The following is a 24,365-nucleotide window of genomic DNA, read 5'->3' as shown; positions in this document are numbered from 1 at the left end:
GGTTCCCTTTTCTCCACACCCTCTCCAGCATTTATTGTTTGAAGATTTTTTGATGATGGCCATTCTGACCGGTGTGAGATGATATCGCACTGTAGTTTGATTTGCATTTCTCTAATGATTAATGATGTTGACCAACCTTTCATGTGTTTGTGGCAATCTGTATATCTTCTTCGGAGAAATGGCTAAGTTTTCTGCCCATTTTTGGATTGGGTTGTTTGTTTTTTTGATATTGAGCTGCATGAGCTGCTGGTAAATTTTGGAGATTAATCCTTTGTCAGTTGCTTCATTTGCAAATATTTTCTCCCATTCTGACGGTTGTCTTTTCATCTTGTTTATGGTTTCCATTGCTGTGCAAAAGCTTTTAAGTTTCTTTAGGTCCCATTTGTTTATTTTTGTTTTTATTTCCATTTCTCTAGGAGGTGGGTCAAAAAGGATCTTGCTGTGATTTATGTCATAGAGAGTTCTGCCTATGTTTTCCTCTGAGAGTTTTATAGTGTCTGGCCTTACATTTAGTCTTTAATCCATTTTGAGTTTATTTTTGTGTATGGTGTTATGGAGTGTTCTAATTTCATTCTTTTACATGTAGCTGTCCAGTTTTCCCAGCACTACTTATTGAAGAGTCTCTCTTTTCTCCATTGTATATTCTTGCCTCCTTTATCAAAGATAAGGTGACGATATGGGCGTGCATTTATCTCTGGGCTTTCTATCCTGTTCCATTGATCTATGTTTCCGTTTTTGTGCCAGTACCATATTGTCTTGATTACTGTAGCTTTGTAGTATAGTCTGAAGTCCAGGAGCCTGATTCCCCCAGCTCCGTTTTTCTTTCTCAAGATTGCTTTGGCTATTCAGGGTTTTTGTGTTTGCACACAAATTGTGAAATTTTTTGTTCTAGTTCTGTGAAAAATCCCAGTGGTAGTTTGATAGGGATTGCATTGAATCTGTAGATTGCTTTGGTTAGTATAGTCATTTTCACAATGTTTATTCTTCCAATCCAAGAACATGGTATATCTCTCCATCTATTTGTCTCATCTTTAATTTCTTTCATTAGTGTCTTATAATTCTCTGCATACAGGTCTTTTGTCTCCTTAGGTAGGTTTATTCCTAGGTATTTTATTCTTTTTGTTGCAATGGTAAATGGGAGTGTTTTCTTAATTTCACTTTCAGATTTTTCATCATTAGTGTATAGGAATGCAAGAGACTTCTGTGCATTAATTTTGTATCCTGCTACTTTACCAAATTCATTGATTAGCTCTAGTCGTTTTCTGGTAGCATCTTTAGGATTCTTTATGTATAGTATCATGTCATCTGCAAACAGTGACAGCTTTACTTCTTCTTTTCCGATTTGGATTCCTTTTATTTCTTTTTCTTCTCTGATTTCTGTGGCTAAAACTTCCAAAACGATGTTGAATAAGAGTGGTGAGAGTGCACAACCTTGTCTTGTTCCTGATCTTAGTGGAAATGGTTTCAGTTTTTCACCATTGAGGACGATGTTGGCTGTGGGTTTGTCATATATGGCCTTTATCATGTTGAGGTAAGTTCCCTCTATGCCTACTTACTGGAGGGTTTTTATCATAAATGGGTGCTGAATTTTGTCAAAAGCTTTCTCCGCATCTATTGAGATGATCATATGGTCTTTCTCCTTCAATTTGTTAATATGGTGTATCACATTGATTGACTTGCGTATATTGAAGAATCCTTGCATTCCTGGGATAAACCCCACTTGATCATGGTGTATGATCCTTTTAATGTGCTGTTGGATTCCGTTTGCTAGTATTTTGTTGAGGATTTTTGCATCTATGTTCATCAGTGATATTGGTCTATAGTTTTCTTTTTTTGTGACATCTTTGTCTGGTTTTGGTATTAGGGTGATGGTGGCCTCGTAGAATGAATTTGGAAGTGTTCCTCCCTCTGCTGTATTTTGGAAGAGTTTGAGAAGGATAGGTGTTATCTCTTCTCTAAATGTTGATAGAATTCGCCTGTGAAGCCATCTGGTCCTGGGCTTTGGTTTGTTGGAAGATTTTTAATCACAGTTCCAATTTCAGTGCTTGTGATTGGTCTGTTCATATTTTCTGTTTCTTCCTGATTCAGTCTTGGCAGGTTGTACATTTCTAAGAATTTGTCCATTTCTTCCAGGTTGTCCATTTTATTGGCATAGAGCTGCTTGTAGTAATGTCGATGAACTTTTGTATTTCTGCAGTGTCAGTTGTTACTTCCCCTTTTTCATTTCTAATTCTATTGATTTGAGTCTTCTCCCTTTTTTTCTTGATGAGTCTGTCTAATGGTTTATCTTTTCAAAGAACCAGCTTTTAGTTTTACTGATCTTTGCTATCGTTTCCTTCATTTCTTTTTCATTTATTTCTGATCTGATCTTTATGATTTCTTTCCTTCTGCTAACTTTGGGGTTTTTTTGTTCTTCTTTTTCTAATTGCTTTAGGTGTAAGGTTAGGTTGTTTATTTGAGATGTTTATTGTTTCTTAAGGTAGGATTGTATTGCTATAAACTTCCTTCTTAGAACTGCTTTTGCTGCATCACATAGGTTTTAGGTTGTCGTGTTTTCATTGTCATTTGTTCCTAGGTATTTTTTGATTTCCTCTTTGATTTCTTCAGTGATCACTTTGTTATTAAGTAGTGTATTGTTTAGCCTCCATGTGTTTGTATTTTTTTACTGATCTTTTCCTGTAATTGATATCTAGTCTCATAGCCTTGTGGTCAGAAAAGATACTTGATACAATTTCAATTTTCTTAAATTTACAAAGGCTTGATTTGTGACCCAAGATAGGATCTATCCTGGAGAACGTTCCATGAGCACTTGAGAAAAATTTGTATTCTGTTGTTTTTGGATGGTATATCCTATAAATATCAATTAAGTCCATCTTGTTTAATGTATCATTTAAAGCTTGTGTTTCCTTATTTAATTTCATTTTGGATGATGTGTCCATTGGTGAAAGTGGGGTGTTAAAGTCCCCTACTATGAATGTGTTACTGCCAATTTCTCCTTTTATGGCTGTTAGTATTTGCCTTATGTATTGAGGTGCTCCTATGTTGGGTGCATAAATATTTACAGTTGTTATATCTTCTTGGATGGATCCCTTGATCATTATATAGTGTCCTTCTTTGTCTCTTGTAATAATCTTTATTTTAAAGTCTATTTTGTCTGATATGAGAATTGTTACTCCAGCTTTCTTTTGATTTCCACTTGCATGGAATATCTTTTTCCATCCCCTCACTTTCAGTCTGTATGTGTCCCTAGGTCTGAAGTGTGTCTCTTGTAGACAGCACATATATGGGTCTTGTTTTTGTATCCATTCAGCCAGTCTGTATCTTTTAGTGGGAGCATTTAATCCATTTACATTTAAGGTAATTATCGATATGTATCTTCCCATTCCCATTTTCTTAATTGTTTTGGGCTTGTTATTGTAGGTCTTTTCCTTCTCTTGTGTTTCTTGCCTAGAGAAGTTCCTTTAGCATTTGTTGTAAAGCTGGTTTGGTGGTGCTGAACTCTCGCAGCTTTTGCTTGTCTGTAAAGATTTTTAATTCTCCAACAAATCTGAATGAGATCCTTGCTGGGTAATCTTGGTTGTAGGTTTTTCTCCTTCATCACTTTAAATATGTGCTGCCACTCCCCTCTGGCTTACAGTTTCTGCTGAAAGATCACCTTATGGGGATTCCCTTGTGTGTTATTTTTCCCTTGCTGCTTTTAATATGTTTTCTTTGTATTTAATTTTTGATAGTTTGATTAATATGTGTCTTGGCGTGTTTCTTCTTGGATTAATTCTGTATGGGAGTCTCTGTGCTTCCTGGACTTGATTAACTATTTCCTTTCCCATATAAGGAAAGTTTTCAACTATAATCTCTTCAAATATTTTCTCAGTCCCTTTCTTTTACTCTTCTTCTTCTGGGAACAATTTAATTCAAATGTTGGTGAGTTTAATATTGTCCCAGAGGTCTCTGAGACTCTCCTCAGTTCTTTTCATTCTTTTTTCTTTATTCTGCTCTGCAGTAGTTATTTCCACTATTTTATCTTCCAGGTCACTTATCCGTTCTTCTGCCTCAGTTATTCTGCTATTAATCCCTTCTAGAGTATTTTAAATTTCATTTATTGTGTTTTTCATCATTGCTTGTTTCCTCTTTAGTTCTTGTAGGTCCTTGTTAAATGTTTCTTGCATTTTCTCTATTCTATTTCCAAGATTTTGGATCATCTTTACTATCATTATTCTGAATTCTTTTTCAGGTAGACTGCCTATTTCCTCTTCATTTGTTAGGTCTGGTGGGTTTTTACCTTGCTCCTTCATCTGCTGTGTGTTTTTCTGTCTTCTCATTTTGCTTATCTTACTGTGTTTGGCGTCTCCTTTTTGCAGGCTGCAGGTTCATAGTTCCCGTTGTTTTTGGTGTCTGTCCCCTGTGGCTACAGTTGGTTCAGTGGGTTGTGTAGGCTTCCTGGTGGAGGGGAGTAGTGTCTGTGTTTTGGTGGATGAGGCTGGATCTTGTGTTTCTGGTGGGCAGGTCCACATCTGGTGGTGTGTTTTGGGGTTTCTGTGGCCTTTTTATGATTTTAGGCAGCCTCTGTGCTAATGGGTGGGGCTGTGTTCCTGTCTTGCTAGTTGTTTGGCATAGGGTGTCCAGCACTGTAGCTTACTGGTCGTTGAGTGAAGCTGGGTCTTGGTGTTGAGATGGAGATCTCTGGGAGATTTTTGCCGTTTGATATTACGTAGAGCTGGGAGGTCTCTTGTGGACCAGTGTCCTGAAGTTGTCTCTCCCACCTCAGAGGCACAGCACTGACTCCTGGCTGGAGCACCAAGAGCCTTTCATCAACATGGCTCAGAATAAAAGGGAGAAAAAGTAGAAAGAAAGAAAGATAAAAGATAAAATAAAATAAAGTAAGATAAAATAAAATAAAGTTATTAAAATAAAAAATAGTTATTAAGAAAAAGATTTAAAAAACAAAAATAATTTAAAAATGGACAGACAGAACCCTAGGACACATGGTGGAAGAAAAGCTATACAGACAAAATCTCTCACAGAAGCATACACATACACACTCACAAAAAGAGGAAAAGGGGAAAAAATAATATATCTTGCTCTCAAAGTCCACCTCCTCAATTTGGGATGATTCATTGTCTATTCAGGTATTCCACAGATGCAGGGTGTATCAAGTTGATTGTGGAGATTTAATCCGCTTCATCTGAGACTGTTGGGAGAAATTTCCGTTTCTCTTCTTTGTTCGCACAGCTCCTGGGGTTCAGCTTTGGGTTTGGTTCCGCCTCTGCGTGTAGGTCGCCTGAGGGCGTCTGTTCTTCGCTCAGACAGGATGGGGTTAACGGAGCAGCTGCTTCGGGGACTCTGGCTCACTCAGGCCGGGTGAGGGATGGGCACGGAGTGCGGGGCGAGCCTTCGGCGGCAGAGGCCTGCGTGACGTTGCACCAGCCTGAGGCGCGCCGTGCGTTCTCCCGGGGAAGTTGTCCCTGGATCACGGGACCCTGGCAGTGGCGGGCTGCACAGGCTCCCAGGAGGGGTGATGTGGACAGTGACCTAGGCTCGCACACAGGCTTCTTGTTGGCGGCAGCAGCAGCAGCCTTAGCGTCTCATGCCCGTCTCTGGGGTCCGCGCTCTTAGTCGCAGCTCGCGCCCGTCTCTGGAGCTTCTTTAAGCAGCGCTCTTAATTCCCTCTCCTCGCGCACCAGGAAACAAAGAGGTAAGAAAACGTCTCTTGTCTCTTTGCCAGCTCCAGACGTTTCCCCGGACGCCCTCCAGGGTAGCCATGGTGCACTAACCCCTTCAGGCTGTGTTCACGCCGCCAGTCCTCTCCCTGGGATCTGACCGAAGCCCGAGCCTCAGCTCCCAGCCCCCGCCGCCCCGGTGGGTGAGCAGACAAGCCTCTCGGGCCGGTGAGTGCCGGTCGGCACCGATTCTCTGTGCGGGAATCTCCCCGCTTTGCCCTCCGCATCCCTGTTGCTGTGCTTTCCTCTGCCACCCGCAGTCTCCGCCCACGAAGGGGCTTCCTAGTGTGTGGAAACCTTTCCTCCTTCACAGCTCCCTCCCACTGGTGCAGGTCCTGGCCCTATTCTTTTGTCTCTGTTTATCCTTTTTACTTTTGCCCTACCCAGGTACGTGGGGAATTTCTTGCCTATTGGGAGGTCTGAGGTCTTCTGCCAGCGTTCAGTGGGTGTTCTGTAGGAGCAGTTCCACAAGTAGATGTATTTCGGATGTATCTGTGGGGAGGAAGGTGATCTCCGCGCCTTACGCTTCTGCCATTTTCCTCAACTCCTCTATGTGGGGCCTTATGTGTGAGCTGGTTCCTGCTTGGTTAATCATCCCATTTGTGATGTGGGCCCTTTGGTGTGAGGTTGTTCTTGTTTGGTTCCTCATCCTCTTTCTGTTGGCCCTTTGGTTTGAAGTGGTTCCTGCTGGGTTCCGCATCCCCTTAGTGATGTGGGCTTTTGCCGTGAGGTGGTTCTTGCTGGGTTCCTCATCCCCTTTGTGATGTGGGCCCTTTGGTGTGAGGTGGTTCCTGCTGGGTTCTTCACCCCCTTTGTTATGTTGGCCCTTCGTTGTGAGGTTGTTCCTGCTGGGTTCCTCATCCCCTTTGTGATGTGGGACCTTTGGTGTGAGATGGTTCCTGCTTGGTTCCTCATCCATTTTTTTTTTTTTTGTGGTACGCAGGCCTCCCACTGTTGTGGCCTCTCCGTTTGTGGAGCTCAGGCTCCGGACCCGCAGACTCAGTGGCCACGGCTCACGGGCCAGCCGCTCCGCAGCACGTGGGATCTTCCTGGAACTGGGCACGAACCCACGTCCCCTGCATCGGCAGGCAGACTCTCAACCACTGCGCCACCGGGGAAGCCCCTCATCCCTTTTTTGATGTGGGCTTCTGGTTTGAGGTGGTTCCTGCTGGGTTCGTCATCCCCTTGTGATGTGGGCCCTTTTGTGTGAGGTGGTTCGTCCTGGTTTCCTCATGACCTTTGTGATATGGGATTTTGGTTTGAGGTGGTTCCTGCTTGGTTCCTCATCCCCTTTGTGTTGTGGGACCCTTGGTGTGAGGTGGTTCCTGCTGGGTTCCTCATTTCCTTTGTGATATGGGCCCTTTGGTGTGAGTTTGTTCCTGCTGGGTTGTTCATCCCCTTTGTGATGTGAGCTTTTGGTGTGATGTGGTTCCTGCTGGGTTCCGCATCCCGTTGTGATGTGGGCCTTTGGTGTGATGTGGTTCCTGCTGGGTTCTTCATCCCCTTTGTGATGTGGACCCTTTGGTGTGAGGTGGTCACTGCTGGGTTCCTCATCCCCTTTGTAATATGGGATTTTGGTGTGAGGTGATTCCTGCGGGGTTCCTCATCCCCTTTGTAATGTGGTTTTTTGCTGTAAGGTGGTTCCTGCTTGGTTCCTCGTCCCATTTGTGATGTGGGCCCGTTGATGCGAGGTGGTTCCTGCTGGGTTCCTCATCCCCTTTCTGATGTGGGCTTTTGGTGTGAGGTGGTTCCTGATGGGTTCCTCATCCCCTTTGTGATGTGGGCCCTTGGTGTGAGTTTGTTCCTGCTGGGTTGTTCATCCCTTTGTAATGTGTTTTTTTGCTGTAAGGTGGTTCCTGCTTTGTTTATCTTTTCAAAGAACCAGCTTTTAGTTTTACTGATCTTTGCTATCGTTTCCTTCATTTCTTTTTAATTTATTTCTGATCTGATCTTTATGATTTCTTTCCTTCTGCTAACTTTGGGGTTTTTTTGTTCTTCTTTCTCTAATTGCTTTAGGTGCAAGGTTAGGTTGTTTATTCGAGATGTTTCCAGTTTCTTAAGGTAGGATTGTATTGCTATAAACTTCCCTCTTAGAACTGCTTTTGCTACATCCCATAGGTTTTGGGTCATCCTGTCTCCATTGTCATTTGTTTCTAGGTATTTTTTGATTTCCTCTTTGATTTCTTCAGTGATCTCTTGGTTATTAAGTAGTGTATTGTTTAGCCTCCATGTGTTTGTATTTTTTACAGATTTTTTTCTGTAACTGATATCTAGTCTCATAGCATTGTGGTCAGAAAAGATACTTGATACGATTTCAATTTTCTTAAATTTACCAAGGTTTGACTTGTGACCCGAGATATGATCTATCCTGGAGAATGTTCTATGAGCACTTGATAAGAAAGTGTATTCTGTTGTTTTGGATGGAATGTCCTATAAATATCAATTAAGTCCCTCTTGTTTAATGTGTCATTTAAAGCTTGTGTTTCCTTATTTATTTTCATTTTGGATGATCTGTCCATTGGTGAAAGTGGGGTGTTAAAGTCCCCTACTATGATTGTTACTGTCGATTTCCCCTTTTATGGCTGTTAGTATTTGCCTTATATATTGATGTGCTCCTATGTTGGGTGATAAATATTTACAATTGTTATATCTTCTTCTTGGATTGATCCCTTGATCATTATGTAGTGTCCTTCTTTGTCTCTTGTATTAGTCTTTATTTTAAAGTCTATTTTGTCTGATATGACAATTGCTACTCCAGCTTCCTTTTGATTTCCATTTGCATGGAATATCTTTTCCATCCCCTCACTTTCAGTCTGTATGTGTCCCTAGGTCTGAACTGGGTCTCTTGTAGACAGCATATATACAGGTTTTGTTTTTGTATCCATTCAGCCAGTCTATGTCTTTTGGTTGGAGAATTTAATCCATTTACATTCAAGGTAATTATCGATATGTATGTTCCTATTACCATTTTCTTAATTGTTTTGGGCTTGTTATTGTCTTTCCCTTCTTTGTGTTTCCTGCCTAGAGAAGTTCCTTTAGCATTTGTTGTAAAGCTGGTTTGGTTGTGCTGAATTCTCTTAGCTTTTGCTTGTCTGTAAAGGTTTTAATTTCTCCATCAAATCTGAATGAGATCCTTGCTGGGTAGAGTAATCTTGGTTGTAGGTTTTTCTCCTTCATCACTTTAAATATGTACTGCCTCTCCCTTATGGCTTGCAGAGTTTCTGCTGAAAGATCAGCTGTTAACCTTATGGGGATTCCCTTGTATGTTATTTGTTGTTTTTCCCTTGCTGCTTTTGTGTGTGTGTGTGGTACGCGGGCCTCTCACTGTTGTGGCCTTTCCCCTTGTGGAGCACAGGCTCCGGACGCCCAGGCTCAGTGGCCATGGCTCACGGGCCCCGCCGCTCTGCGGCATGTGGGATCTTCCCGGACTGGGGCACAAACCCGTGTCCCCTGCATTGGCAGGCGGACTCTCAGCCACTGCAACACCAGGGAAGCCCTCCCTTGCTGCTTTTAATATGTTTTCTTTGTATTTAATTTTTGATAGTTTGATTAAATGTGTCTTGGTGTGTTTCTCCTTGGATTTATCCTGTACGGGAGTCTCTGTGCTTCCTGGACTTGATTAACTATTTCCTTACCCATGTTAGGGAAGTGTTCAACTATAATGTCTTCAAATATTTTCTCAGTCCCTTTCTTTTTCTCTTCTTCTGGGACCCCTATAATTCGAATGTTGGTGCGTTTAATATTGTCCCAGAGGTCTCTGAGACTGTCCTCAATTCTTTTCATTCTTTTTCCTTTATTCTGCTCTGCAGTAGTTATTTGCACTATTTTATCTTCTAGGTCACTTATCTGTTCTTCTGCCTCAGTTATTCTGCTATTCATCCCTTCTAGAGAATTTTTAATTTCATTTATTGTGTTGTTCATGATTGTTTGCTGTCTAGTTCTTCTAGGTCCTTGTTAAACGTTTCGTTTATTTTCTCCATTCTATTTCCAAGATTTTGGATCATCTTTATTATCATTATTCTGAATTCTTTTTCAGGTAGACTGCCTATTTCCTCTTCATTTGTTAGGTCTGGTGGGTTTTTACCTTGCTCCTTCATCTGCTGTGTGTTTTTCTGTCCTCTCATTTTGCTTATCTTACTGTGTTTGGGGTCTCCTTTTCGCAGGCAGCAGGTTCGTAGTTCCCATTGTTTTTGGTGTCTCCCCCAGTGGCTACAGTTGGTTCATTGGGTTGTGTAGGCTTCCTGGTGGAGGGGACTAGTGCCTGTGTTCTGGTGGATGAGGCTGGATCTTGTCTTTCTGGTGGGCAGGACCACGTCTGCTGGTGTGTTTTGGGGTGTCTGTGACCTTATTAAGATTTTAGGCAGCCTCTCTGTTAATGGGTGGGGTTGTGTTCCTGTCTTGCTAGTTGTTTGGCATGGGGTGTCCAGCACTGTAGCTTGCTGGTCGTTGAGTGGAGCTGGGTCTTGGCATTCAGATGGAGATCTGTGGGAGATTTTTGCCGTTTGATATTACGTGGAGCTGGGAGGTCTCTGGTGGACCAATGTCCTGAAATTCGCTCTCCCACCTCAGAGGCACAGCCTTGACTCCTGGCTGGAGCACCAAGAGCCTGTCATCCACACGGCTCAGACAAGCGCGGGGCCCCGAGGGTGGACTCTGCATAGCATTTTAAATATACTTAGTGCCACTGAACTGTACACTTAAAAATGCTTAAAATAGTAAATTGCTATGTATGTTTTATAGTAAAATTTTTTTTTAAATCAGTTGAGCATATTTGTTTGGGTCTAAATGCTCTTTTTCCTAATCGCTAAATTACGTCCTTCCCACAGTTCAATGTAGCTCCAACTTTAAACTGGGATCTTTATCTTTTTTTAGATGATAAGATCACCAAATAGATTTCCCTTCACTGAAATAATATTTTCTCTCCCACAGATAAGTAAATATAACATAAGCAGTTAGTGATTCTCCTCTTACTATGAGAAGCAAAATTGAATTGACTAAAGTCTGTCAGAAGTAAGAATACCTCGGCTTTAGCTCTCTGACATTAGTCAAGTCCCAAGTCCCAACTTTCTTCTTAAAATAGCAATAGTAAATTTATTCCTGTGATAACAAATAGGTCACGAAAGTGCTTTGTAAACTGAAATGCTCTTCAGCTGTCATGCGTTATACAGACTTAGCTGTTTTGCCTCAGAATGGAAGTAAGCTTTGCTGCAGCTTAAAACCAAGGCTCCATTTGGCTCTCCCCATTTCAGGGCTCTCCTCTTAATGGACCTCAGCTTTGCAGGTCCAACATCTAATTTGGTCATTAAACCAGGAGTGTCTCTTGGGACCAGAGTTATGCCAGCCATGGTATTAAGTGATTAACGTGTAAACAAGAACACTGAGGCACTAGTTTACACTAGAGGATTTGTCACCCATATCCAGAGCTGCTCCTTTCCCAGAATCAGACACCCATGAAGCCAAGAGTCATCAGAAAGATACTGTGAGCGATTCAGAGCAAACAGAAGCCAACTGCGTTGAAATATTTCTGACCCAGGGTTAAGCCTTATTAAACATTCTACTTTACCGTCAGAAGCACCCATAGATAAAAATTGTCCATGGTCTCCAGGTTCAAGTTCCTTCTCGCTAAAAGGTGCTGGATACACACTGCCAGTTCTGCCTCTTCATCTCCCCATGAATTTGGGGTTTGTTTTTTGGCTGCCAGCCTCTCAGAGTCCCCTGCTCCCCGCACACTCTGCCTTTTAACTTAATACCATTTTGGCTATAGTCAAGTCCTATTTTATCCATGGAGCAATTTTGTCTAAGATGTGTTTGTATATATGGTGATGTCATTCATCATATGTTGACTTTATTAGAAGACTCAATGTTCTGCCAAGATTCATTAGTCCTTAGTTCCAAGGGACCTCTCTGATGGCTGAGATCTACCGTGGCTCTCCTCCAAGCATAATGGATTTGTAATATATTTTCTATTTCCCCCCCAGATTTCTCAGTTTCACTCTTGGTTCACATCATCGTCTTTCAAAACACTTGGATGAAAGTCATCTTGTCTCAGTGATACCTGGTTTCTCCCCTGGTGATTAGGTCTCCAATGCCTTGTGTACTTACTAGTTTTTAATTTACTGCCTCCACAGTAAGTGGAATCTTATCTTATTCCACAGTAAGTGGAATCTTATGTGGGAATCTCCGCAGCTTCCTTTTTTTTTTTTTAGTTGAAGTATAGTTGATTTACAATGTTCTGTTAATTACTGCTGTACAGAAAAGTGATTCATTTATATATACATTTTTTAAAATATTCTTTTCCATTATGGTTTATCATAGGATATTGCATATAGTTCTCTGTGCTATACAATATGACCTTGTTGTTTATCCATTCTATATACAAAGGTTTACATCTGCTGACCCCAACCTCCCACTCTATCCCTCCCTCAAACCCCTTCTCCTTGGCAACCACCAGTCTGTTCTCTCTGTGAGTCTGTTTCTGTTTCATAGGTTCATTTGTGTCATATCTTAGATTCCACATATAAGTGATATCATATGGTATTTGTCTTTCTCTTTCTGACTTTACTTAGTATGATAATCTCTAGTTGCTTCCACTCAGCTTCCTTCTTATATAAAGACCAAAACAAATACTGACTGAGGATTTTTATATATGAAAACACCTGAGGATAAAGCAGCTACGGTATATTGGAAAAAAGTATTGGGTTTGGGACCTCAGTGGGGAGTAAGTGTGCATGTGTGTGCAGTGGAAGGTGGAAATGAAGGGAAGGGAAGAACAAGTATTTCTTGGACAGGCATTATTTTATGTACCTGCCTTCTGTTCCATCATGCAGTCTTTCCATGAGACCAGGGGTCTCAAGTTCTGGATTTGGGTCCCAGCTCTCTCACTTTTCAGTTGTGTGGACTTGAGTAAATTACAGCTTTCCACATGGAAAAAGTCAGGATAATACATACTTCATTTTTTGTGAGGGACTTTAACGAGTAGTAAAGCACTTTATGTACAGCAAAGCACTATACAAAGTGTTACCATAGTGGAACACGCATTGTGTTTTAAACTCAAATATAGCAAGATTTGTAAAAAGGTAAAGTTCACCATGGCCTGGGAGGGTTCAGAGTTTACCAAAAGTAGAATTGGGTTGGGTCTTTAAGGAGTGCACTGAATTGTCAGGAAGGGGGAACATTCAGGAAAGGACTAGAGTCCAAGCAGAGGTGTCAGGGGCAGTGGTGAGCACAGGGCTTTTGCATCAGTGGCTCTGCTGGAGCTAGGTGGCAGGACAGGAGATGAAGGGCCTAGGCAACAAGGAAAAGAAAAGAACAAATCCGAGTGATGAAGGACTCTGCTTATGAAAAATGGCAGAACTTGGTGACTGGCTTTATAGTGATAAATGAACAGGAGGAAGGAAAGACACTTCTGAGTTTGAGCCCAGGGTGTGACAGTGTGAGATGGAGATCCCTGACAGGAACGGGTGATCTCAGGAGCACCAGTAGGGAAGGCAGTAAGTATAGCTGCAGATAAGCTGAGTTTAGGTCATAGGGCTCTAGCTGAAAGGTACGATGATGGCATTTCTACCTCACGTTGTAAACTTTTAGTTACTCTGTGTGACACTTCAGAGTTACACTGGGGACAGGAAAAAGACCTAACACCAATGTTATAAGCAGCTCAGGATACTACAGAGGGGACCTGTTCCTGGGTTCCTGTGCGGGGACCAACTGGATGCTGGCCTCCACTCTGGAACTATTTATCACTGCTGAATTTAGGAGAAAATTTCCTAACTTTTGTCTTGCTAAAAACAAATTATTTTGCCCCATTTCAGTGACTAAGGGGAAAGTAAGCTCTCTTTATCTAAGAATAAAGCCAGGACACATGAGTAGTAGTGGCTCTTACATGAACTTACAGCAGGTAAATCACTCACTAAGAAAGTGGCAATCAAGTCATGGTTGGTGCATGTTTGGTTTCCTTTCTCCAACTTCCCGTTCAATTTGAAGAGCTTTCAAACAGGATTAGGTATATAAATAATTGGCAGTTCCACTATTTGACACATGAGAACTTTAAAATACTTTGTTCATTCAGCTTTGTTCTGGCCTTTGTTTTGATGGGCTGTAAATTTAATGGGGGTAGAGCCTAAATTTCAAGTTCCTGAAACTCTGAGCAGTGTTTCCTCATCGGTGAGGCAAGAGGCGTGGTCTGCATGACCAGTCCTCTACTCCAAAGTTCTGACTCCGTGGTACAGAAGCAGAGGCTACATTGGGGATTTCTGTGTGGAGTCAAATTCCAGCTGTCACCACCAGATGTCACTATTGCTCGTTAACTAGAAATAGGCTGATAACTTTTTGCCCGGAATAGCAGGATCCTGAATATAAAAATACAAAAACCTACTTACTTTTTTTATTTTGAAGTTTTGAATTTTATTTATTTTTTATACATCAGGTTCTTATTAGTTATCCATTTTATACATGTTAGTGTATACATGTCAATCCCAATCTCCCAATTCATCCCATCACCCCCAGCCGCTTTCCCCCCTTGGTGTCCATACGTTTGTTCTCTACATCTGTGTCTTAGTTTCTGCTCTGCAAACCGGTTCATCTGTACCATTTTTCTAGGTTCCACATATATGCCTTAATATACGATATTTGTTTTTCTCTTTCTGACTTAATTCACTCTGTATGACAGCCTCTAGATCCATCCATGTCTCTACAAATGACCTAATTTCGTTCCTTTTTGTGGCTAATATTCCATTGTGTATATGTACCACATCTTCTTTATCCATTCGTCTGTCGATGGGCATTTAGGTTGCTTCCATGTCCTGGCTATTGTAAATAGTGCTGCAATGAACATTGGGATGCATGTGTTTTTTTGAATTATGGTTTTCTCTGGGTATATGCCCAGTAGTGGGACTGCTGGATCATATGGTAATTCTTAGTTTTTTAAGGAACCTCCATACTGTTCTCCATAGTGGCTGTATCAATTTACATTCCCACCAACAGTGCAAGAGGGTTCCCTTTTCTCCAGACCCTCTCCAGCATTTGTTGTTTGTAGATTTTCTGATGCCCATTCTAACTGGTGTGAGGTGATACCTCATTGTAGTTTTGATTTGCATTTCTCTAATAATTAGTGATGTTGAGCAGCTTTTCATGTGCTTCTTGGCCATCTGTATGTCTTCTTTGGAGAAATGTCTGTTTAGGTCTTCTGCCCAGTTTTAGATTGGGTTGTTTCTTTTTTTAATATTGAGCTGCATGAGCTGTTTATATATTTTGGAGATTAATCCTTTGTCCATTGATTCATTTGCAAACATTTTCTCCCATTCTGAGGGTTCTCTTTTCGTTTTGGTTGTAGTTTCCTTTGCTGTGCAAAAGCTTTGAAGTTTCATTAGGTCCCATTTGTTTATTTTTGTTATTTCCATTACTCTAGGAGGTGGATCATAAAAGATCTTGCTGTGATTTATGGCAAAGAGTGTTCTTCCTATGTTTTCCTCTAAGAGTTTTATAGTGTCTGGTCTTACATTTAGGTTTCTAATCCATTTTGAGTTTATTTTTGTGTATGGTGTTAGGGAGTGTTCTAATTTCATTCTTTTACATGTAGCTGTCCAGCCTTCCCAGCACCACTTATTAAAGAGACTGTCTTCTCCATTGTATATCCTTGCCTCCTTTTTCATAGATTAGTTGACCATAGGTGCCTGGGTTTGTCTCTGGGCTTTCTATCCTGTTCCACTGATCTGTATTTCTGTTTTTGTGCCAGTACCATATTGTCTTGATTACTGTAGCTTTGTAGTATAGTCTGAAGTCAGGGAGTCTGATTCTTCCAGCTCCATTTTTTTCCCTTGAGACTGCTTTGGCTATTCGGGGTCTTTTGTGTCTCCATACAAATTTTAAGATTTTTTGTTCTAGTTCTGTAAAAACTGCCATTGGTAATTTGATAGGGATTGCATTGAATCTGTAGATTGCTTTGGGTGGTATAGTCATTTTCACAATGTTGATTATTCCAATCCAAGAACATGGTATATCTCTCCATGTTTGTATCATCTTTAATTTCTTTCATCAGTGTCTTAAGGTGATGTTCTAACTTAAGACAAAAAATCATCTTAAGTTAGAACACCACTTCCTTGGGGATACCTTCTCTGACTCCAGCCCTGGGTTAGGTCCCCCAGTCTGCTGCATCCTGTACCTAGTATTTATCATGCTTTTCGAAATCACTGATCTAATGCCAGCCTTCTGTGCTAGACTGTAAGTTGTGAGAGGAGGGCCCACACACCTTCTGTGCTGCCACATTCCCAAGCCTAACAGTAACAATGGTAACAGCAGCCATTCAGAGATTACTAATGCATCAGGTGCTATGCTAAGCCCTGTTATGTTCACCATTGCATTTTATCTTCCCAGCAACCCTAGGCCACTGACATTGTCCCCACTTTACAGATGAGGAAACCATGGCTGCTCGGCTCCTAAGTGGCAAAACCATGAACCCAGGTCTGACTCAGTAAAAAGTAGTGTTACATCCACTTGAGCCACTTTTAAGAACTTCCATAATCTGATGCCAGCCTATTCATCCACCCTAATTTACCACTGTCTTCTTCAGGCAAGCACCCTTACTTATTGTCTCCTGATCACTTAATATGCTCACTACAGTCTCAACATTTTGCTCCTGTTCTTCTATCCTCTGGCATTTGTCTAGATCAGCTTCTCTCAATTAGTATTTATTTAACAAAATCAATAATGTACTCATCCATTAGAAAGTTTCTGAAACTTGTTCACAAATTTGTTCTTCTATAGAAGGCTTATCCTTCATGAAATAATTGTTAGGACTGCCTACAAGCAACTCCTATAATGTCTACTGGAGGCTGAGAAGAGTTCCTTGTAATAGCTTATATTTTTAAAGCACATTTCCCATAGACCCATGTAATGATCTATAAACTAGATAGGACTATAGAAATTATATAGTCCAATCTCTCATTTCTAACTAGCAGAAAACTGAGAAAACCTTGATTGGTCCAGGTTATACAGTCAGTGGAGCAGTGAGCCAAGACCATGCTGTACCCTCTTGTCTAACAGTACGAATTTATGGTAACCGCTGCCATGCAGCATTAACTTCACAAAGGCCAACATTTCAAGTCTCTGTTGGCATCTACTGCTTGACTGCCCAGGTTCCAGTCCCAAACCTACAACCTTCTCTAGCTTATGTGACCTTGGGTTAATTACTTAAAACTATTCATACCTCAGTCTCCTCCTCCATGAAATGAGGATCATAGCTCCTACTTCTTAGGGTTGTTAGGAAACTTAAATGACATTTTACATGAAAAGTGCTTAGAGCAGTGTGTGGCACACAGTAAATGCTCAATAAACGTTAGCTATTATTCCTGTTCGTTAAATAGTCTTTAACTATGGCTCCTACAAAAGGCATAAAATGTTCTCCCTCTTTTCTTGGAACTACTTGTGCTACTTTGAAGAATGATATTTTTTTCCAAATTGAAATAAATACAAGACATTGGATGTGTTCACTTACTTTAATAACATTACATTTACCATGTTATCACCATGGAAGGTAAATTCAGGTTAGACAAGAGAATTTCACAAGTACAACAAAGCATTCTGTAGTATACCAAAGTTTGTATAATGTCTGACCAAACCAGCTTGCTCATAAATCTCTTCCATTACAGGCGATTTATTTAGTTTAACATTTATGATTCTTTCAGAGGAAATAAACAGACTGCACACATTTAAAAAGTATTTTTCATTCACCTTTGCATTAGCACTTAAAATACACACTTCTATTTCAAAATGCCATTTAAAAATTATTCTAATATAACAGCAGCAAACTATAATTCTGCAATTACAAAACAGCTAAACGGGGATCTCCAGTTAAGTTATTCTCATGTTTACAACTATGATTCTGAAACAGATACTACTTCAAAGCAGCTGTTACCAGCTCTTTAGGTTTGGTTTAAAAACACACACATAGTTGCTGGGAGGTTTATAATGTTGTATTCCGTGCACTGTTCTGAAAGGGTTCTTCAAGAGCCAGCCAGACCTTAAAAACAGTACTCAGTCCACAAGGCAGTCAGAAAGAGTTAAATTAACTGGGGTAAATAGGGTTCCTACATTACATCAAAAGTGTATGATATTCTGCAGCAACTGGGAGCATTTTCAGGTTTGGCATGTTGTCCTCTTTACAACTAATTTTATCAGAAAAGTTTAAGAAGGTGGACACTGTACCAATATCGAGTGCATTTAAAAGTGACATGTTTTTGTGCTCATCTGACTCCCCTGAATGACTTAGCTAGTGAACCAGTCACCAGGCAAATCAAGCCTGCAAGAAAGGAAGCCAATATTCAAATTACTATGTTATTGTCTGACCCACAGAATTTATTTTCAACATAAACATATAACCTCAATATGAGATGTCTAACTAAAGCAAGCACCACCGAGACCAAGACAGCATCTCCTCTTCTAAGGTTTAGGTTTTGCCCAGAATTCTTGATACATGGAATATCCCATACCTAAAGAAAAAGAATGCTAGTTAAGCATTTAAATATTTTCTTCAGTGTTAAAAAGTTAAAAACAGTTCATAAAATAGCTAAAAGTAGCACCCTTGCTAGCATACAATATTTACAAGGGGAACCAGGCACCAGGCTGCTTACATTCTTGCTTTCTTAAACAATTCAAATTTCTAAAATTCTTTTTACACAATTTCCCAAGTATCTCAAGGCCAGTGTGACTAGCTCAGACTGTTAAAATATCAATATTTATCTGGCAACCTTAAAAGGAGTTACTCTTGCTATATAATACCAGATAAAGTCAATTAATTATAAAGCCTATAAAAGCATGTAATATCTTTTCCACCTTCAAAAACTCAATAAAACAGCAATCATGTCTCTCCCAGATGATGGATCTTATTACCAACCCTATTTGCATATCTAGACTCTTCAAAGAAATTATAAACTCAGTGATGGGCAGTACTATCTTTTCTTTCTTTCTTTAAAACCTTAGTAATATTATATCATAGACAGTAAAACTATGTCACTACTTGAACTATTTCTATTAATTCAGTTTTTATGTGAAAATGAATATAAGTGATATTTGCAAACTGCTTCAAAGTCAGCTAAAAGTATCTACCTTGTTTTATTTACAAAGAAATCCATTAATGGGGAGCCACAAATTTGAAATGTCCTGTAGGAACCTACCAAGAGTCATTGCTCCCACAACAAAGCCTTGGGCTGCCACGCGCATGTGGATCAGGTGAACAGACATTTTAGTATTGCCCCTGCTCTTCAATTTATATAATCCATATGCAACGATTGCTGCAAAACCTGCCATTCCTGTAAAACAGACAGTCACAAGTATGTCAGATGCATGCGGGCAGGGAATCAAGATGATTTTATCATCAATCAACGTTCTATTTTTTTTTATAAGGATGCTTTAGGAGACCATTAACCAGCTAACATACAAATTGAATTTTTAATTTTCCCCCCTCAGAACTAAAAATCCACAATTGGAAGCAAACAGTAGCAGATCCAGAAAGTTAAGATCATCTTTAAAATGTGGGCTTGTGAAGCCAGTAAATAAATTCCTTTAAGAGTGCCAGGGGAACTCTTCTCTGTCTTACTTCCATCCCCAAAGGCAATCAGTTAATATAGTAGAGACTGTAATGAACCACAACTGTGAGTATAACAACTCTTAGTCTTGTGAGTCCTTCCAGCAAATCATTGAGACTGATGGTAGTCTTGAGGTCCCAACACATTCACTGAAATAAGTCACTAAAACAAGAAGTCTGACTACACAGAGAAGAATTTTTATAATAAGAGCTACATCATACCAATCTAAGCATATTTCAAGATATGAAAAAATATTCAAAAATAAATGCTTTCAGGAAATTCTTGATGAACCAAACAAGTTTACCACACTTCTACTGTGTTAAAGCTTACAATAGCTTATTAGACGATCAAACTCAAACTTACCAATGGGGACAAATGGTGCCTCTCTAGCTTTTCGGATAAGTTTAGATCCCTGACCTTCATCATATGAAGAAAGAGAAACATCTGTGTCACTTGACATGGTGATTGAAGAATCTTCCTGAAATAGAATTTCCATGAGGTTCTGCAGTTAAAAGCATACTTCTTTTATAAGACTATTCCTTTAAGTGGTACCAAAAAAGGCAAGATACTGGCCTGATTATATGAACTAGAGGGCAGAAAAAAAAGATTCATTTCTATCACAAAGGGACCAAGGCTCCATTCTCCTTTTTTGGTCAGTTTTTTTACACAGGACGCTAGTAGGCATTTCATCACAATAAAGTAATAACAAATTCAATTTCACCTTAGTCACAGTAACTATGTACATACTTCCTTCTGACTGAGCTGAACAGACTATAAACTTTACCCATAGATAAAAAAGGGAGTCAAACATAGTATATAACTGCACAAGACTCTGATTGACGTCAATTACAATAAACTCAAAAGTGAACTGCCATTACCCATATAGTCTTACCTTAGCTTCTGGGTTTTTCATGTGCATAACACTCCCTTCAGTAATAACAGCTCTCATTCAACACTCTGCTATTCAAGGGGTTTAGTAGTAGTCAAGGTCCTCAAAGAAAATCCAACTCTAGAGGGGAGGCTTAGTGCTTAGTTTGAAAAGTGAGATTGTCCCTCCAAGCCCCCATCCTCATTGGGAAGAGTCCAATTCTGTCATCTGACAGAGAAGAAAACCTTAATCCCAATGAGTTGTACAGTATCACACAGCTAGATAGAAGAAATTAGGACTAGACTTTCTCTTCTTTTTTGTGCTTCATTACCTGCTAGTTGAATAAACCCTTACTTTCTCTGAGCTTTTATTATATACAAGGTTCAACAAGCTCAAGGTTCAGGATGCTCACTATATTTGAAGAGATAGAATGTAAACACTGAAATAATGTTTCACAAATTAGTTTCTTTAAAATAGACATGCCAGAGTGTGATCACTTTGCCAACAGAGACAATGAGAATTTAGAGTGTGATGTCTTTTGGATAAAAAAGTTTGGGAAGTTTCAGAGAAATATTTGAGATTGGCTTTCAAGATACTACATAAATGGTGACTTCCCTGGCGGTCCAGTGGTTAAGTCTCTACACTTCCACTGCAGGGGGCATGAGTTCAATCCCCCGCCAGGGAACTAAGATCCTCTACGCTGTGCGGTAAACAAAACAAAACAAAACAAACCATCAACGAGATACTATATAAATGTACTAGATGGTAAGATTAAATACTGTATTTATTTTAGGCCAGTATGTTTATTAGTTTCCTTCATAACCAATCTAAACTTCCCAAAGGCAATAGTTTCAAAAACTTTTCTGTTTTTATCACAAATCCTCCTTCAACCTCCCTCACCAACCCCACATTCTAATCACATTAAACTTCTTATAGATGCTCTCTAAACCTCTGAGCCTTTGCACAAGCTACTTCCTCTGCCTAAAACGTTTCTTCCCTTTTCATTTCCTTCAGGTACTCTTTCTGGGCTAAGACCTCCCATTTTTCGGTTTCTTGCCTTAACTGACCTGCTCTGGAAAGTCTTCTCTGACTCTCCCAGTTTATGATAAGTGCTTTGGTTACGCAGTCCCATAGGACCCGATGCTTTCTCTATAATAACTCTTTCTTATAAATGGAAGTTTAACTGTTTTTCTCACTAGAATCCTTGAAGTCAGGAGGTTACACCTGTCCTGCTTGTGTCTATACCATAGCCTGGCATGATGCTTATTACATAAAGTAGACCACAAAATGTTTGTTGAATAAATTGTAAAGTAATATTTTCAACACTTAAAATTATTCTCAGGTAATTAGGAAAATTTAGTGAAAACTAACAATTATACACATTTGTAGAGTCAGTAATAAAAATGTCAAGCTGTATGTACATAAGTGCTTATTTTTCTTTTAATTCTTATATTGTATCTATGAAAGAACACATGATAACCTGAGTAGGTCTTGGAGCCTTGCAACCACAAGAGACAAAACCATTATATACCACAATCCACTTTTAAAAACTAGCACCTTCTTTTACATATATAAAAGCATGTTTTCTTCCTCTGCCTTAATTATTCCTAAACTAAGAAGTCATTTGGGAATTGTCTTTAAAAGCAAGAAAGTTGGTAGTTTTTCCTTTAATCTCTCACATCTGGATAACTTTAACTGTCCAACAGGTCAATGGTGCAAAAGTTCCCTTCTCCTTCCTTTCAGGAGGGAGGCGGATCACCTTTCAGCAGTTTGTACGAACAGGACATTAGATCTGGCTTTCAGAAAGTAGTCCCTGGGGAAAGAATCAGGGTGTGAGGGAACCATGTGGTCATTATGTCTCAAGTGACTAATGATAATCTGTCTCTGATCCAGAACACCTTGTGTGCACATTTCAGGATAAAATAAAGGGGAATATTAGAAGTCCAATATATCACAAAGTTATTTGTTACTCTGTGGTTCAAATTATATATCTAGCATAATATATATCTGTAACACTCCCTGAGTAAAAGATTTTGATAATTCTCTTCCTAATGACCACCTAGAAGTTTCCCAAGTATTCATGATTTATAGCCACCTAAATACAAAATGGTTCACTTTTAAAATATCAGGGTAAGTACAGATCATATAACTTGAGAGTAAAAACCCAGATTATTGGGCTTCCCTGGTGGCGTAGTGGTTGAGAGTCCGCCTGCCGATGCAGGGGACACGGGTTCGTGCCCCGGTCTGGGAAGATCCCACGTGCCGCGGAGCGGCTGGGCCCGTGAGCCATGGCCGCTGAGCCTGCGCGTCTGGAGCCTGTGCTCCGCAACGGGAGAGGCCACAGCAGTGAGAGGCCCGCGTACCGCCAAAAAAAAAAAAACCCAGATTATTAATCCATGCCAATAGGCTTATTTTACAGAAGCAAAAAAAAAAAAAAAGGTTATGAAGGGTAAAATGAACTGCTCAACAACAGGAATACATCTCTGGCAGTAGGATTAGAACCCAGCTCTCCTGATACACAGTTGTGGGTTCTTTTGATTGACAATATATTGCCAAATCATCTGTCTTATAATGCTGGTATGTATTTAATCTGAAAAACATTTAAAATCCACTCCTTAACAGGAGCCCACATCTCTTTCTTTGAATTGTAAAAAATGTCAGTCATGCCTAAAATTAAATGGAACCTTCTTTCCCAGTGACTTAATTCATCTAACGATTTCAAGTGTGATTTGAAGATTTTTTTTTTTCCCTAGCGCCACTTCTGAATTTTCCTTTATTATAATTTTCTCATCCACCTGCAGCAGCTGACCCAGATCTCTGTCGGAAAGTTGAACAGGTACAAAAAGAGGAACCTATAACCAGATACTCAAAGCCAGTTTGGAAAACACGAAGTAGTCTGTAAACTTGGTAAGATACTACTGAAGACCTTTCCAAATGCATGGGAACCTAGAAGAGGCATAAGGGAACTGGAGCTGCCCAGCATCACGTGATGTAAAGACTTAAGGATCTTCACAGCCTGTCATTTTGGTCACTGGAACTACTATCTAACAACCATGGTTTCAAATTTTGATTTTGCATCCGTTACCTGTCAGCCTGTTTAAAATGGCTGCAAGGCGCCACCCCGGAAGATTCTGATTCAGATGGTCTGGGGCAGGGCCCAAGGAATCTGTATCTTAAGAAGACCCCTTCAAGAGATTCTGGTGCACAGGGAAGCAAGAGAACCCCTGGTATACAGAACTCAAATACGATTATCATGCTGGGGCGTGGTACCGCTTCAATCCATCATAACTTTTCATCCAAACTGGTCTGGGTACTTCCGAAAGCAGAGATTCCTTCCATAGGGATTACCCCGAAGAAGGAAATAACTGCTTCCCGCACAGGTCAAACAAAAGAGGCGAATAAACCTGCCGAATCATTTCGGCTGCTTCCAATACTAATCCCCTGCTATGTTTTGTAATTTCTAATCTGGCAGGTTTACTTTTCCAGGAGAAATGTAAATTACGGCAGAGATGCTTGATACATGCCCGGGTCCTTGTTAACCTTCCTAGGGCCGAAGAGGGTCGCCAAACGTGGAACGGAATAGCGGCCCGGGGAGAAGATGAAGCCGATGGCAGGAAGGTCGTTTGGTTTTACGCCCTCCTCTCAACCCTTCAACTTTCCTCCCCTCTCTCTTCTTGTGACCTTGTCAGGACTCCATGGCCTGAGCGCCCGCCCTCTCAATCCCTCCTCACCCACCCCGCTCTACGAGTTCCCCGAAGTCGGCCCCAGCCCCGTCCCTCCCCAGCTCCATCCGCGAGGCTTCGCTCCTCAAGCCTTTGCTGCATCCCCTCATAGGCTCCGTAGGCCCTCACCAGCCTCCCCTGCACCGCGAGGTGGGACCTGAGCCCCGCCAACCAGACTTCGCCCCCTTCAGCCCAGGCATCGCCCCCACTCCCAGTCCTGCGATCCCCAACCCTCCCAAGGTGCTCTCAGCCTGGCCCAGCGCGGCCTCACTTCTTCCCATCCCACTGCCCGGCGTCCCCCGCTCCCAAAACCCCGGCATGCATCACTTACAACTGCACGACGTCGCAGGTTCCTACCGGCTCCTACCAGCTGCTGACCCACCTCGCGCACCAGCAGTCTGCCCGGCTTTTCCCAGTTCCGCCCACAGCTGGCCTCAGCCAATCAGAAGCCAGTGGCTGGTACGCCAGTGTCGGTGCCGGC

General features: G+C 40.9%; 1 protein-coding gene across 2 annotated transcripts; it reads right to left on the bottom strand.

Moving 5' to 3' along the window:
* Window positions 1-17,198: 17,198 nt before the first annotated feature.
* HIGD1A (HIG1 hypoxia inducible domain family member 1A) lies at window positions 17,199-24,352 on the bottom strand (the record flags this gene model as incomplete). 2 transcript variants are annotated; one of them, XM_082662834.1, is made up of 4 exons in its annotated part: window positions 17,199-18,199; window positions 18,884-19,018; window positions 19,658-19,772; window positions 24,216-24,352. In XM_082662834.1, the coding sequence occupies 3 exons, from the start codon at window positions 19,752-19,754 to the stop codon at window positions 18,150-18,152; spliced, it is 282 nt and encodes a 93-aa protein (XP_082518960.1). In that variant the 3' UTR covers window positions 17,199-18,149. The 2 variants fall into 2 exon arrangements, with proteins under 2 accessions (XP_082518960.1, XP_082518959.1); XM_082662833.1 differs by lacking the exon at window positions 24,216-24,352 and having other exon boundaries at window positions 19,658-19,790.
* Between the last annotated feature and the right edge of the window lie 13 nt (window positions 24,353-24,365).

Source organism: Grampus griseus (genome assembly GCF_964374135.1).
Source record: "Grampus griseus genome assembly, chromosome: 10".
In the NCBI taxonomy this organism is placed as follows: Eukaryota; Metazoa; Chordata; class Mammalia; order Artiodactyla; family Delphinidae; genus Grampus; species Grampus griseus.
This window is presented reverse-complemented; position numbering and strand designations above follow the sequence as displayed.